At 36.8% G+C, this 16,440-nt stretch overlaps 3 protein-coding genes across 3 annotated transcripts in view; 1 reads left to right on the top strand and 2 right to left on the bottom strand.

Moving 5' to 3' along the window:
• LOC134662840 (heparan-alpha-glucosaminide N-acetyltransferase) overlaps nucleotides 1-16,440 on the top strand; it is a 52,020-nt gene that overhangs the window by 22,754 nt on the left and 12,826 nt on the right.
• Nucleotides 3,082-6,690, bottom strand: LOC134662767 (carboxylesterase 4A-like). The gene is made up of 3 exons (XM_063519057.1): nucleotides 6,398-6,690; nucleotides 5,081-6,324; nucleotides 3,082-3,305 (listed from the first exon to the last, which is right to left on the bottom strand). Exons 1-3 carry the CDS (start codon nucleotides 6,578-6,580, stop codon nucleotides 3,110-3,112), a joined length of 1,623 nt encoding a protein of 540 aa, XP_063375127.1. The 5' UTR covers nucleotides 6,581-6,690; the 3' UTR covers nucleotides 3,082-3,109.
• LOC134662768 (juvenile hormone esterase-like) lies at nucleotides 6,961-9,081 on the bottom strand. The gene is made up of 3 exons (XM_063519058.1): nucleotides 8,796-9,081; nucleotides 7,493-8,718; nucleotides 6,961-7,181 (listed from the first exon to the last, which is right to left on the bottom strand). The coding sequence occupies exons 1-3, from the start codon at nucleotides 8,976-8,978 to the stop codon at nucleotides 6,998-7,000; spliced, it is 1,593 nt and encodes a 530-aa protein (XP_063375128.1). The 5' UTR covers nucleotides 8,979-9,081; the 3' UTR covers nucleotides 6,961-6,997.

Genomic DNA, 16,440 nt, shown 5'->3' with positions numbered 1-16,440 from the left:
TGGTAAGTAACTACTTATTGATGGTCATATAGGCATGTAAGTGTATAAAATAATATGTTTGGAACTATAAATCATGTGAAGTACTTTTTACCGACTTTTAACTTTATTGACTTTTACCAATAAATTTCTTGTACCTTGTGCATATTTTGTACAAGTTAAGTTAGTATCTTGTGCAAGTTTGTACAAGTTAGTATCCGTTGTCTGTACAAATAATTATATCTGATGGCGAACGTACAAAATTATACACACACATAACGTTATTGTTAAGAGAATAAGCGCCGCTAGTAAGTATACGACTTCGAGAATGTTTGTGCATGTCTCCGCCATTTAAAAAAAATCTAATAAGGAATCGTCAAAAATGTATAAGTAGGTACAGTACAAGTACATTATCACTACATAGTATAAAACAAAGTCGCTTCCCGCTGTCTGTCCCTATGTATGCTTAGATCTTTAAAACTACGCAACGGATTTTGATACCGGTTTTTAGGGTTCCGTAGCCAAATGGAAAAAAACGGAACCCTTATGGATTCGTCATGTCTGTCTGTCTGTCCGTCTGTCTGTCCGTCCGTATGTCACAGCCACTTTTTTCCGAAACTATAAGAACTATACTGTTGAAACTTGGTAAGTAGATGTATTCTGTGAACCGCATTAAGATTTTCACACAAAAATAGAAAAAAAAACAGTAAATTTTGGGGGTTCCCCATACTTAGAATAGAACTGAAACTCAAAAATTTATTTTTCATCAAACCCATACGTGTGGGATATCTTTGGATAGGTCTTCAAAAATGATATTGAGGTTTCTAATATCATTTTTTTCTAAACTGAATAGTTTGCGCGAGAGACACTTCCAAAGTGGTAAAATGTGTGTGGGGGACACACATTTTACCACCTGTAACTTTTAAAATAAAAGAATGATAAAACTAAAAAAAATATATGATGTACATTACCATGCAAACTTCCACCGAAAATTGGTTTGAACGAGATCTAGTAAGTAGTTTTTTTTAATACGTCATAAATCCCCTAAATACGGAACCCTTCATGGGCGAGTCCGACTCGCACTTGGCCGCTTTTTTTGTAATAAGCTTTTTTTGTTTGTTTTTTGTTGAAGTTTTATTTATAATTTGTTAACCGTGCGAAGCCGGGGCGGCTCTCTAGTATACAAATAAATATATGCGGTGAGGCTAAATAAAAGTGTGTTATAAAAAAATTAAGCAAGATTAGTCTCACAGTGCACGAAGATAGTCTAAGTCTAAACACTTTCGCTGGCATTAGTTCCGCCAGATTTTTCCCATTTCCACGACCTTTGGTGCGTGACAACTACAACAGATTATAAAGCCGCGAACACTGCAGAGGATACAGAGTGGAAAAAATATCGGGCCCTCCATCACCTACTTTAATGGTGCTCCCACATTGACTAATATAAAATGTTATACCTATAACATTGTATAGCAGTACAACATATGTAATAATATTGATAGAGTTTCATTATGGTACCTTTATTACACCACCACATTAATATTAATTACATTTTATTGTAGGTATATTCTAGCTAGTTTAATATTCAACCATAAGGATAATTCGTGGATAAGCTTCGATTTTCGAACGAAAAAGATGAATCCATTTCATGCCGAGGGATATATAAAGCTTTTTTCCAAACAATAGGTACCTACAGTAAAAATTTTATTTCACAGAAAACGAAATCGCGGAGTGAGCCACGCCTGCCTGAAGATCCCAATCAATTCTTCCACCCTGTATACCGCACTACCACAGATTATAAACCAGCAAGTTATCATTTTATTACCCAATGACATTGTAAATTACTACGCTTTCTACTGGTTTGTTTTTATTGCCAATTAAGTTACGTGATAGGGCGAATTTTATGGTTATAGTGAATTTAATTTGATTTACGTTATGGCTCGTGATATTTAAACATTGGACATGTCAACACATTGCTGTTGTACACGCCCCTAGACGACATTTCTATCAAAAATGAGAAATTGACAAAATTAAAATATACAACATGTATAAGTATATCAACATAACTGTACCTACGTGATGCGTACCTACTCTACTCTGTAGAGAATAAGTAACATTGTTTGAGAAAATATCTATCGCGAAATAATAGTAGCCTATCTTCTTTAATATATTATTATCTTAAATGAGAAATTCTTGTATTAATATATAAATTTGAGGATCTCGGAAACGGCTCTAACGATTTCGATGAAATTTTCTACATGGGGGTTTTCGGGGTGAAAAAACGATGTAAGTAGCTAGGTCTTATCTCTGGGAAAACGCGCATTTTTGAGTTTTTATTATGTTTTCCGAGCAAAGCTCGGTCTCCCAGATATTTATTAATAAGTAATACATACAACAACTGTGTATAATAAAACTGAAGATAATAATCGAATGTATAATGATAGGTATTGACCACTAATAGACGGTTGATGGATGGAAATTACGCTATAGTAATGTCAAACTATGACATTTTTATTTTTTACTACTTACCTACTTATTTTTTATTTATTTATCACAACGTTGTTATGACAAGTTACCATCAAAAGTAATTAATGAATCATGAATTTTATAGCTTGTCCAAGGACTGTCTTATTTCAAACATAGAGAGAATTATACTACGTATCTTTGTCTTACACTAGTACTAGCACCCAAAAGAAAAGGATGAGTATAGTTTTCCTGGTTCATACTGACTGGCAAATTGGTTTGACCAACTATATTTTAGTATCTCTATTTCACACTAGTACCTACAGGTACAATCAGCATGAGAAGTAGCTATGCGGACGAGGTATTAAAAAAAATCAATAAATCTACACACTTGTGCGTTTTTGTATAATTTTCTAGATACTTTTCTGCTGTTGACTCCTCAAAGAAAGTGACGACTTCTTTATATTTTAAAAGTGAATTTCTTTTTAATAAAAACGGCTAATTTATAGGTACTCAAAGGACTTTGAAATTCTGTGACTAAAATACGTTTATCAAACATTTATTTTTCAATAAGTAATGGCATACGAACATATAACTACTTAGAAACAAACATATCGGGGAACACGAAGCAATATGGGCACCCGAGGCAATATGAGAAATGTGTTTTCACTTAGTAGTCGCACTGTCGAGCTAGGGTGCTATACTTTCCGTAGACTGACTGGAAGAGGTCCCAGAAAGCGTTCCTCTCCCTGAGGAACCTGTCCTGCATTTGAAGATCTGCACCGATGTTGAGGTAGGGTCTGGTGGATTCTGTAACGGGGGTCCACTTGATGGGGATCAGGTCAGAGGTTTCCGGGGTAGGATTACTAAAAAGAAGAAAAAAACCATTTTAAACGTTAAGATTAAGAAGAACATTTATCCTCGTACCTATTGTGAGCAGGAAATTTGAACCATGGAATTAGAATGATATTTCAATTTTCATGATCATACATCGGGGTTTTGGGTGCGGGAACATTTCGTGTATTTATAACTTTGTTTATTGTAAAATAATTACCAACCTATGAATAAACTGTTACTAAACTCCTAATGTGCTTAACATTTTTAAAATAGTTTTTGTTTTTATAGTTTTTACCTATTTTTGGCTAGTGTAAAACATTCCCGCACCCAAAACCCCGATGTATGTTCCTGATTGACCTTTCTAAACCTGTTGACATGTAACATGTAAAAAAAATGTAATTTTTCAATAGGCCTTATGACAAATTTTCAAATCCCTTTTATTATTGTCGGTACACTTGTACTGGTTCCGAAAAACACAATATTTCAGCTATACTCATAAGATTTAACATAAATAATTGCATTTTTTTATAGCTATATTTTATATAGGATTTGTGACGTCACGAATTAGTTGGTGGAAGGGTGATAGACATTGTTTACATACTTACAGTTACGAATTTTCCCTTGAATCCGAATGATATTGTCAATTCAGCACCATATATTACGATTAGGGATGATAAATACATTACAAACATTCATCACAATAACGCATTTTATACAAAAACTCTCACAAGGTTGCAATTTAAGATGAATTATTTAGATACATGCAAATTCTGAGTGAAAATAGTGAAATCACCAAGCGCCGGTTTTACTTTTTAATTTTTCTTTTTTTCTGGTTCCAACAGCCAACATGGCAATGATAGTTCCATTCAGCCAAATAATTAAAAAAGTTTTTTGGCGAAATATCGTATTATTTTGCATTATATTTATTTAATTACAAATAAATATTTACTACACATCGCGTAATAATATTTTTTTGACGTAATAAACGTTTAGTGGCGAAATAATATTTCTTTTGAACCTCCAAACTCTTTGGTGAGGATTTATGGATTACGGTCAATGAGGATTGATGACGTCACTCCTTAGCTCGCTTCTGATTGGCGTTTCAGTCAAAATGGCTGATTGGAGAATTTTGCACTTTTATTTTATTGAATATACCTATTAATCATCCTAATGTTTATACTGAGATTGGGCCATTTTTAGAACCATATTAACATATATGTTTATTTGAAACAATTATTTCCATGATTCTTTGTTACTGTCATTAGGCCTATTCGCGTGTGAGATTTGAACGGTCACACCACTTTTTTAACTACGTGACTGTATTTAGAGGATTTAAGTACTTAAATACTTGGAGGATACAACTAAACGGAGTAGCCATTAACAGGCTTTCCCCTCTGTCGAAAATAGGCGGCCAACGGTCATACACAATGTATGGACTGACGTTTATCTGACATGGCTATTTTTACGTTACGCATACATTTGACGTTCCCCTCTCCCGCAAAAATCGGCAGACTGTTTTGTACAGAAAATTACAGACATGGCGTCTCCGTTTGATTATATCCTCCAAGACTTAAATACCTACTTTCTGAACAGCCATCTATTGGTTGAGATAAACAGCTAAAGATAAGTTAATTTTCAAGATGCTCATATCATTCATCAAAGGTATCTCGAATATCGTGATAATGATATCAAAGATGATAGCGATAGTCTAAAATTGTAGCGATAGTCTAGTGTAGGTACCTATAGGTAGTACGCAACATTTAAGATACTCTCGTGACAAGAAGCTATAAGCAGATTAACTTACCCGTATTTGATGAAGTTGGCCCAGAGAGTAGTAATTCGATCAGCTACGATTTGGTCGGCTTCTGATTGTGATTTGTCATTATGCTGGAAATCGAACAAATACTCCAGCTCAGCTGTGTGCGTTGCTCCTTTTTCACCAGATTCCCCTGTATATGTGAACACATACTCATAAACAGGATTAGCATTGTCTCTAATCAGATTTGTTATCGTGTCCTGAATAGGATGGTTAAATATAAAATCGGATAGAAACTCTGCCGCTTCCGTTTCAACTTCTTCTGAAATAGTCGTATCTCCTATATAGAAGTGTCTGACTATTTCTGCAATCTCTTGTAACTGACCATTTTCCAAATTAAAATTTTCCTTTAGACTCGTATAAAAAAAGTCCTCATTGTAAAAATCATTGCCTTGCAGTTGTGTTATGTCATCAACTGAATATTCTCGATCGGTATTACCAATAAGAATGGGAGTATTTCTTACTTTTCTTTCATTAGATAATGCGTAAGGCTCGCTATCGATGAAATTATCGACTCCACTGAAAGATTTTTCTTTGCACGGCATAAAATCAATTTTCAGATCGGAGGATGCAGCAGTGACGAGACTGTAGTGGGTTTTAGACAAAAAATCTAAGGCCTGCTGATTGTCGGTCGTGTTTAGACCCAAGTAATTAGCCAGCTTCACCGCTACGTCTGAATCTCCAGTAACAAAGAAGTATGGACTGAGCGGAGTTCCACTCTCAGCTATGACTTTGTTGAATAACTTTTCCTTCGAAGAGTACAACTGTAGGAGTACTGAGGCGGAGCCCGCGCTTTGACCAGCCAATGTGACGTTGTAAGGGTTACCACCAAATGCTGCGATATTGTTTCTGACCCATCGGAGTGCTGCGTATTGGTCTTTCAGCCCCTGATTCCCAGGTACAGCAGGGTCATCAAGGCACATGAAGCCATAAGGTCCTAAACGGTAGTTGACTGTCACGACAACTATACCCTGTTTGACCAAGTTTGGTGCTTCATATTCGTTACCGCTTCCTCCGCTGAAAATACCTCCGTGAATCCAAACGAGAACTGGCAGAGGATTAAGAGTGCTTGCTTTGTTCGGTGAATACACGTTTAATTGGAGGCAATCAGGAGATTCGTCTTCTGAATTTCCAGATAATTTCACACCGCCATAATTACTTTGAGGACATTTCCTTGAGTTATCACGGGCGTGAAATATTTCTTCCTCGAACTCTGGCGCCGCTTGAGCAGGCTAAAATAATAAAGTCCATTATATCCAAACCTTTCTTAACAATATTTTTAATGAAATTAAGTATACCACTCACCCCAAACGGATCATCTAAATCGACTTTTGCAAATGGAATTCCTAAGAATTTTGAATAGTCACCATCACTAGCTTTAATTCCTTTTACTAGACCCTGATCGATTAGCACTAATGGGTCTACCCTCTGTAATGCACCATGGACATTTACTAGGAACAAAATATTCAACCATATAAAAGCCTTCATTTTTTTTAAACGTCCCAGTATCTTCCACACTTCAAATGCAACTGCTGGCAGATTCGGAGATAACCGTTAATCTAGACTTTTTGATCCATGACATCGGCATCTCAAGGATATCGAATGATTCGATAGCAAGTGATCTTGATAAAACGTACATACTTATCTTGATAACACATACTTATTGTTAAGTGTACAGATCATACTTCTTCGGTAGTTTTGTAACTTTAAAAATGACGGGATAAATTGTTATCAGGTAGCAAAATGGTATAGAAATTGTTTAAAAGTTGTTTATTAGGTATAGCAATTGTCATGTGTATGAACCATGTATGAAAATTGGGATGAAGGATGTTTAAGGATATTATGATCTTACAAAAAGTTACATATTTTTAGTTCGAAGAAATTTAATTAGAATTTCACTTTACACTAATGAACAGTTTTCCTGTATTTCCCGTAGACTGATTGGAACAGTTCCCAAAAAGCCATCCTCTCCTTCAGGAACCTCTCCTCCATACGGAGTTCAGCAACAATGTTGAGGTACGGCCTGGTGGTCTCCGTGACCGGTGACCATTTCACGGGGATCAAGTCAGAAGTCTCCGGAGTTGGATTTCTGAAACATATGAAGTTTTGTCATATTGTGATCTTTGTATTTCCACGCAGTACTGTATTTTTATATTTTTCCGAGTGACGGTTTATCTTAATCCAGGGAAAGATGGTAAAACTTCTGATACATTCACAATATTTACTTTACATGCTAAGGCCCTTCGCAGACTTGAGGGGGTGAGCAGGTTAGCTAATAATAGTATGAGCAACGCTAACTGGCACGGACGCGTGCGACGAGTTTTACCCACGACGGTACCCGCGCGTGTACGGTGAGTGAGTCGGCGAAGGCCTTAAATAAATATATGAATTAAGTCTTACCCGTATTTAATAAAGTTTGCCCACAACGTAGTTAGACGGTCAACCATCATGTGTTCAGTCACTGATCGAACTTTGTCATCCAGTTGGTTCATATTAAACAAGTAGTCAAGTTCAGCCCCATGAGGAGCTCCCTCTTCCCCAGATTCCACATAAGTGAACACATACGCATAAACTGGGTTGGCATTATCTTTAAGCAAGTTCGTTATCGTGTCCTGAATAGGGTGGTTGAATGCAAAATCAGACTGGAAAGCTACTGCTTCTGATTCGACATCTTTTGTAATAGGTCTATCACCGATGTAGTAATGCCTGACTATCTCTGCAATCTCTTTCAACTGATCTGGTTCAAGACTGAACTTTTCATCTAATCTAGTGTAGAAAAAATCTTTTTCTAAAAAGTCATCGCCATCGACATGCATTTCCATGTCAGTGTTGCCGATTAGAATGGGAGTATTTTTTATTTTCTTTTCATTTGAGAGAGCGTAAGCATCAGTGTCGATAAAATTCTCCACGCCACTAAATGATTTTTCGTTACACGGTCTAAATTCCATGCTCAAACTGCGGGCAGCACCAGTGACCAAACTATGGTGAGTTTTTGCCAAGAATTCCAAGGCTTTCTGATTTTCCGTCGTGTTCAGGCCCAAATAATTAGCCAGTTGTATTGCTAAATCCGGATCCCCTGGAACAAACATATCCGGGCTAAGAGGTGTTCCGCTCTGTGCTATAACTTTATCGAATAACTTTTCTTTTTGAGAATATAATTGTAGCAGAACTGAGCCTGAGCCAGCGCTTTGACCAGCTAAAGTGACGTTGTAAGGATTTCCACCAAACGCAGCTATATTATCTCTGACCCATCTTAAAGCCGCGTATTGGTCTTTAAGCCCCTGGTTTCCTGGTACAGCGGGGTCATCAAGGCACATGAAGCCATAAGGTCCTAGACGGTAATTCACTGTAACAACGACGATACCCTGTTCGATCAAGTTGGGTGTTTCATACTGGTTACCGTTTCCTCCACTGAAACCGCCTCCGTGAATCCAAACAAGAACTGGCATAGGATTTAAAGTGCTTGCTTTACTTGGTGAATATATATTTAATTGGAGACAGTCAGGAGATTCGTCTTCTGAATTTCCAGAGGATTCCACAGGGCCAAAACCGGTTTGAGGACATTTCCTTGAATTATCATGGGCGTGAAATATTTCTTCTTCAAACTCTGGAGCTGCTTGAGCAGGCTAAAATAATAAAGTCAATTCAATTATATTCAAAATTTCTTAACAACATTTTTAATTTAATCAAGTATACAACTCACCCCAAACGGATCATCTAAATCCACTTTTGCATATGGAATGCCTAAGAATTTTGAATAGTCACCATCACTAGCTTTAATTCCTTTCACTAGACCCTGATTGATTAGCACTAATGGGTCTACTCTCGGTAATGCACCATGGATATTTACTAGGAACAAAATATTCAGCCATATAAAGGCCTTCATTGTGCAAAACGTTCAACTACCTTCCGCACTCCAAGTGCAACTGTTGGCAAATTCAGAGATAACTATTAATCTAGACTTTTTGATCCATGACATCGGCATCTCAAGGGCTTTGCTTGCTTCGATAGCAAGTGATATTTATTGATAAAACGTACATACTTATACTCTGGAAATCCCACTTTATTAGTAGAAAAACGTGCGAAATTGAAATTTTCTATGAGAGCATAGAAAAACAAGTAAATGGGAGGACAACTCTTCGCGCCTACATTATTTGAATTTGCAGCCTTTTTCTTCGGACGGAAATGGGTTGCCAAACTATATCTTGACACCACAGTATACTTATTGTTATGTATGTGTCGTAGTCAGATCGTATAATCCGCCGTATTACATTACGGCTAGCCGTTTTACAAAACAGGGGCGTTTTGAAATGCGGCGGTTCGACGATTAGCCGGATTGTCATTGCACTCATTGCGATACGTTCTTCAATAAGGCGGCCTACGTTTAGCCGCATCGTATCTACTATTTAGATTGTAGAGTGACCAGTTCTTTCGGTCGCCTACGTAACCGGAGTTTGACAATGTTTGCAATTTAATTTATTTTTACCATGGTCCCACCGCACTACATGTGTTTCTTTTCCAAAACATTTCCTTCACAACTTAAATAGACGGAGCCCCGCAAGCGGGTCTCCTATTTCTTTTCCTAACGAACCTAACCTACTTACCTACCTACGCTTTTTCCCCAAAGTGTAATGTTTTCACGGACGTCTCACTAAATCAATAGGTAGGTAGGTTAGGTTCGTTAGGTAGCTTCAGATGCCCGAAGGGCAAACCGCTCAGAAATAGGACCCCGCGAAGCGGGGCTCCGTCTAGTTAAGTTGCAAAGGAAATGTTTTTTGAAAAGAAACAGTCCGACGAACTCCAGATTTGATGGACACCCCAGCATTTTTCATAGTTTGTTGTTGTTATGTCAGGCAGCGCCACTTTTTTTATAGGTGAACCAGGATCTATTGAGGGTGCGCCATGTTGCGGAATTTTACTGGAACTAATTTTTTCATACTACACTGAATTGTCACCCTATACATGAGAATAACAGCGCCCTCTTGACAATTATCATATATTACTGGTCAGGCTATAACTGTAGTTTACTTTTTTCTTTATGAGAAAGGGAAGAATATTAATGACTAGCTGTTGCCCGCGACTTCGTACGCGTGGATTTGTATATTGGTGGTTACATATTCTACATTAGCTTAGAATATTATGCAGCAAAAGATAGCAGTAGGGACTGTTAATCATTTGTTAATTATTATACACAACCTGGCTACGAAGTTTCAAGCCCCTAACTGAAAAAAATTGTTCTCGATATAATCCCTCTCAACCTCTAGCATATTTTCAAGTCCACTATTTAGTAAAACCTACTACCTAACTACCTATTTACGAAGTTTGTAGTTCCTAGCTTTAAATAAAATTTGATCTCTCTACCAACTTTCAACCCCTTCTTAAACCTTTTAGGGGATGAATTTTTAAAACAGCTGAAATTTGTTTTCATGTATTCTAATAATATGCCTTTATACAACGATTTGAATCGTGCCGCACTCAAATAAATGTTTGACCTCCATACAAATTTTCAACCCCTTTTTTACCAGCTTGAGGGACGAATTTTCAAAAATGCCGAAATTACTTTTCTTGTATTCTAGTAATATGCCTTTATACAAAGTTTCAAGTCCCGCACACTAAAAAATGTTTGATCTCCATACAAAGTTTCAACCCCTATTTAACCCTTTTAAGGGATGAATTTTTAAAAACGCTGAAATCACTTTTTTGTATTAATATAATATGTCCTTATACAAAGATTCAAGTCCCACGCTCAAAAAAATATTTGATGTGCATACAAACTTTCAACCCCTTTTTCACCACCTTGAGGGATGAATTTTTAAAAAACACTGAAATAACTTTTCTTGTATTCTTATAATATGCCTTTATACAAAGATTCAAGTCCCGCACTCAAAAAAATGTATATAAATGTAATATTTCACGTGCATACAAACTTTCAACCCCTTTTTCACTACCTTGGGGGACGAATTTTCAAGAACGCTGAAATAACTCTTCTTGTATTCTTATAATATGCCTTTATACAAAGATTCAAGTCCCGCACTCAAAAAATGTTTGATCTCAAAACAAACTTTCAACCTCTATTTAACCCTTTTAAGGGATGAATTTTAAAAAGGCTGAAATTACTTTTCTTGTATTCCTATAATATACTCTTATACAAAGATTCAAATCCCGCACTCAAAAAAATATTTCACATATATACAAACTTTCAACCCCTTTTTCACTACCTTAGGGGATGAATTTTCAAGAACGCTGAAATAACTTTTCCTGTATTCTAATAATATGCCTTTATACAAAGATTCAAGTCCCGCACTCAAAAAAATGTTTGATCTCCATACAAACTTTCAACCCCTATTTAACCCTTTTCAGGGATGAATTTTTAAAAACGCTGAAATTACTTTTCTTGTATTCTTATAATATGCCCTTATACAAAGGTTCAAGTCCGGCACTCAAAAAAATATTTGATGTGCATACAAACTTTCAACCCCTTTTTCACCACCTTGGGGAATGAATTTTCAAAAACGCTGAAATCAGTTTTCTTTTCTTTTATTATAATACTTTTTTACGAAGTTTCAAGTTCCTAGCTTACAATAAAATTTGAACCCCAAGACAAACTTTCATCCCCTTTTTAACCCCCTTAGGGGTTGAATTTTTAATAATGTTCAACTAATGTTATTTTTTTATTTTATGTTACGCAATGGATTCCATCTTTCAACTCAGTTTTAACCCTGTTAGGGGATGCATTTTTAAAAACGCTGAAATTACTTTTCTTGTATTTTAATAATATGCCCATATACAAAGTTTCAAGTTCCGCACTCGATAAAAATTTCCATCTCCATACAAACTTTCTACCCCTTTCCCCCCCCCCTTAAGGGATGAATTTTCATAAACGCTGAAATTAGTTTTCTTGTATTTTAATAATATATCTTTTAACGAAGTTTCAATTTCCTAGCTCAAAATAAAACTTGAACCCCATACAAACTTTGGATTCCCATTTCACCCCTTTAGGGGATAAATTTTGAAAAATCCTTTCTTAGTAGACCCCTAGACCTTATAAGGAACCTACTTGCCAAATTTGGACTTTCTAGTCCCAGCGGTTTGGGCTGTGCGTTGATTTAAGTCAGTCAGTCAGTCAGTCAGTCAGTCAGGTCTTTCACGTTTATATATATAGATTTTATGATTTTACTAAAAGTTACATATTTTTAGTTCGAAGAAATTAATTAAGATTTTACTTTACAGTTTAACGAACAGTTTTCCTGTACTTCCCGTAGACTGATTGGAACAGGTCCCAAAAAGCCATCCTCTCCTTCAGGAACCTCTCCTCCATACGGAGTTCACCACCAATGTTGAGGTACGGCCTGGTGGTGTCTGACACCGGTGTCCATTTCACGGGGATCGAGTCAGAAGTCTCCGGAGTTGGATTTCTGAAATATCAAAAGTTTTTTTTTACCCACGTACTGCGTAGTCATCTGTTTATTATGACTTAGCTTTAAGTCGTGATCGCTTAAAAAGTGACGATTGTAGACTTCATAATCACATACTAATCGTAACATACCGTGACTAATAAATTAATAAACTTATTTTTTGATCGTTACCTTAATCCTTACTGAGAGAAAAAGATGAAATGAATTTTTAATGATACTTAAATAAGTAATTTTGTCTTACCCGTATTTAATAAAATTTGCCCACAACGTAGTTACACGGTCAACGATCATCTGATCAGTCACTGATCCAACTTGGGTCCAATTAAATAAGTAGTCAAGGTCAGCCCCATGAGGAGCTCCCTCTTCTCCAGATTCCACATAAGTGAACACATACGTATAAACTGGATAAGCATTATCTTTCAGCAAGTTAGTTATCGTGTCCTGAACAGGGTGGTTGAATACAAAATCAGACTGAAAATCTACTGCTTCGGATTCGACATCTTTTGAAATAGGTCTATCACCGATGTAGTAATGCCTCACAATCTCCGCAATTTCTTCTAGTTGATCTGTCTCAAGACTGAACTTTTCATCTAATCTAGTGTAGAAAAAATCTTTCCCGAAAAATTCATCGCCGTCTATCAGTAGTAATTCTGTAAATTCTAAATCAGTGTTACCGATAAGGATGGGAGTATTTTTTATTTTCTTTTCATTTGAGAGAGCGTAAGCATCAGTGTCGATAAAATTATCCACGCCACTGAATGATTTTTCGTTGCACGGTCTAAATTCCATGCTCAAACTGTGGGCAGCTCCAGTCACCAAACTATGGTGAGTTTTTGCCAAGAATTCCAAAGCTTTCTGATTTTCCGTCGTGTTCAGGCCCAAATAATTGGCTAGTTTTATTGCTACATCCGGATCTCCCGGAACAAACATATCCGGACTAAGAGGTGTTCCGCTCTGCGCTATAACTTTATCGAATAACTTTTCTTTTTGAGAATATAATTGTAGCAGAACTGAGCCCGAGCCAGCGCTTTGACCAGCTAAAGTGACGTTGTAAGGATTTCCACCAAACGCAGCTATATTATCTCTAACCCATCTTAAAGCTTCGTATTGATCTTTAAGCCCCTGGTTTCCTGGTACAGCGGGGTCGTCAAGACACATGAAGCCATAAGGTCCTAGACGGTAGTTCACTGTAACGACAATAATACCGTGTTTGACTAAGTAGGGTTCCGTGAAGTCTCCAGCGCTCCCTGCATGGAAGTAACCTCCGTGGATCCATACAAGGACTGGCAGGGGATTATGGACACTGGCTTTATTAGGCACATATACACTTAATTGAAGGCAGTCAAGGTTTTCGGTATCAGTACTACCAAAAGTCGTTTCGCCAAAGCCGGTTTGAGGACATTGTCTTGAGTTATCATCAGCGTTGAATATTTCTTCGAATTCCGGAGCCTCTGCTGCAGCCTAAAGTAAAAATTACATAAAGTAGATAATTAGAGAGAATATATTATAAAATTAGTATAATGAATATAATTAATTTAATTATCCTGGTCCCTTATGACATGGACTTTTTCCCATATATGAGGTAGGCACAGGAAAACAACACAGTGGTTTTTAAAGGGTCACGTGTCTTACACGGTTTTATTGCACACGTCCAGGTTACGGTAACCGTATTCCATCAGGCGGGCCGGTCGATCATTTGCCTCCAAAAAATATCCAACTTACCCCAAATGGATCATCCAAATCCACTTTTGCATATGGTATTCCCAAAAATTTTGAATACTCTCCGTCACCGGATTTTACTCCTTTTACCAGACCCTGTCTGATAAACACTAATGGGTCTATCCTCTGTAGCGTGCTGTAGGCATTTATTATAAATAAAATATTTAGCCATATCAAAATCTTCATTTTACCACACACGATGTTTTCTGATGAATGTTGATCTTTTAAGATTTATATATGACTAGTTATCTAACAATTTATCATTGAAGTGCCTTGATAATACAGACTTACTTGCATTTAAGTTAACTGTCTCGATAACACATGATTGTCAGGTACATATTGGGTTTTTAGTTGTTATGTAAGTCACAATTCTGGGATTGCTTCTGCTTAGGTAGGCTTAGGTACAGTGAACTGCAGAGAACTGCATACTATAAATTTGTTCGCAGGGGGGGTCAGTTAGCCCAGCAGCTTAGTGTACCTACTCCTAAAAAAACCGGCCAAGTGCGAGTCGGACTCGCGTTCGAAGGGTTCCCTACATTAAGTCCGACTCAAGCTTGACTGCACATTTCTAATAGGTTTTCCTGTCATCTATAGGTAAAGAACTATTTCGTGTATTTTTTTCAAAATTTTAGACCCAATAGTTTCGAAGAAAAGGGGTGGCGGGGGGAATGGTAATTTTTTGCCTATTATCTTGAATAACTGCTAAACTATTTATCTTAAAATTATAAAAAAATATATTTGAGATTCTTAAAATGAGCTCTTTCATTTGATATGTAACACGATATAGTTTGAAAAACTTTATTTTTTATATTGTTTTTTTACCCCCCAAAAGTGGCCTCCATATTTAAAATTCATTTGTTTACGTTACATGTCTTTGGGTCACAAACTTACATATGTGTGCCAAATTTCAACTTAATTGGTCCAGTAGTTTCAGAGAAAATAGGCTGTGACAGACGGACGGACAGACAGACAGACGCACGAGTGATATAAGGGTTCCGTTTTTTCCTTTTGAGGTACGGAACCCTAAAAAGTGTAAAAGTAGTTTTTAGCCAATCAATTTATGTCGTTATCTACCTACATACATGGCTTTGATATGTCACTTGAAGTGCAGTCATATTCTATTTATCCTTATTGTGTTTTCACAAATATCGAATATTGAAAGTGGTGAGGTGACTAACACCAATAATTAAACTAGTGGCTCTGAGAACTGTAGACCTCAAGAACCTCCAAGGCCCAGTCATTTTGAAAAAAAAAAATTGACAACTGAATCGACAAACAAAAATATATTTAATCTTCAACTAGCTCACAAAAATATAATTTAATCTTCAACTAGCTCACAATAATATATTTAATCTTCAACTAGCTCACGAAAATATATTTAATCTTCAACTAGCTCACAAAATTTCACGGGATTCGGTTGAGAAAAGCGACCAGCGGCCTTACCATGATGTCCTTATTGCGATTCTGTTTATGACCTAAACTGAATCGCTAAAGGACGGAGCTATATAAGTCGCATAGCTCCGTCCCTTAGCAATTCAGTTTAGGTCCTAAAGAGAATCGCAATAAGGACGAAAGTATTTTTGTCCAAGCTGTAACGGGAAACTTCGCTGTCGCTCGGTCAAATATATTGATAACAATTATAAAATGCACATTTGTAATATTTTTCAGTACCTATCCTAGCTTCCTAGCCATGATCTCACGTTAATAGTGACACCACTACACTTTGTCACTTCAAAGTTTGTACTTGTACTTACAGTCGCCATCAGATATGTCGTAGCGGCCAAGGTGCTCACAAATATCTGCATGAACACGCCTCTATTGGCAAGGCGTTTAGGGTTACCAGATGACAGGAATTTTCCTGACATGTCAGGAATTTTAGCCTTTTGTCAGGAATGGGGACGGAACACGAAAATGTCAGGATTTTTTTGAATTGATGGACTTTTTTTATAAAGTACCTTTTTATTAACTTAAATTAATACAAGTAATAAATTTAATAAAACTTAAAAAACGCGGCTATCGGCTCAATCGGGTGGCCATCGCTAACGGCTAGACCCCCCCACGTCGTCGTCATAAATATGAATGTCAGGAAAAATATTCGGAACTCGGGAATTTTGTCAGGAAATTCTATCTTTGTATCTGGTAACCCTAAAGGCGTTAGAGTGCGCAATGCGCAATCTATGAATGGCCTTTATGATTTGCTACTCGCCGCTTGCG

The sequence above is a fragment of the Cydia amplana genome, chromosome 3, assembly GCF_948474715.1.
Source record: "Cydia amplana chromosome 3, ilCydAmpl1.1, whole genome shotgun sequence".
Lineage (NCBI taxonomy): Eukaryota > Metazoa > Arthropoda > Insecta > Lepidoptera > Tortricidae > Cydia > Cydia amplana.
Note: the sequence above shows the minus strand (reverse complement) of the source record. Positions and strands in the feature narration are given on the sequence as shown.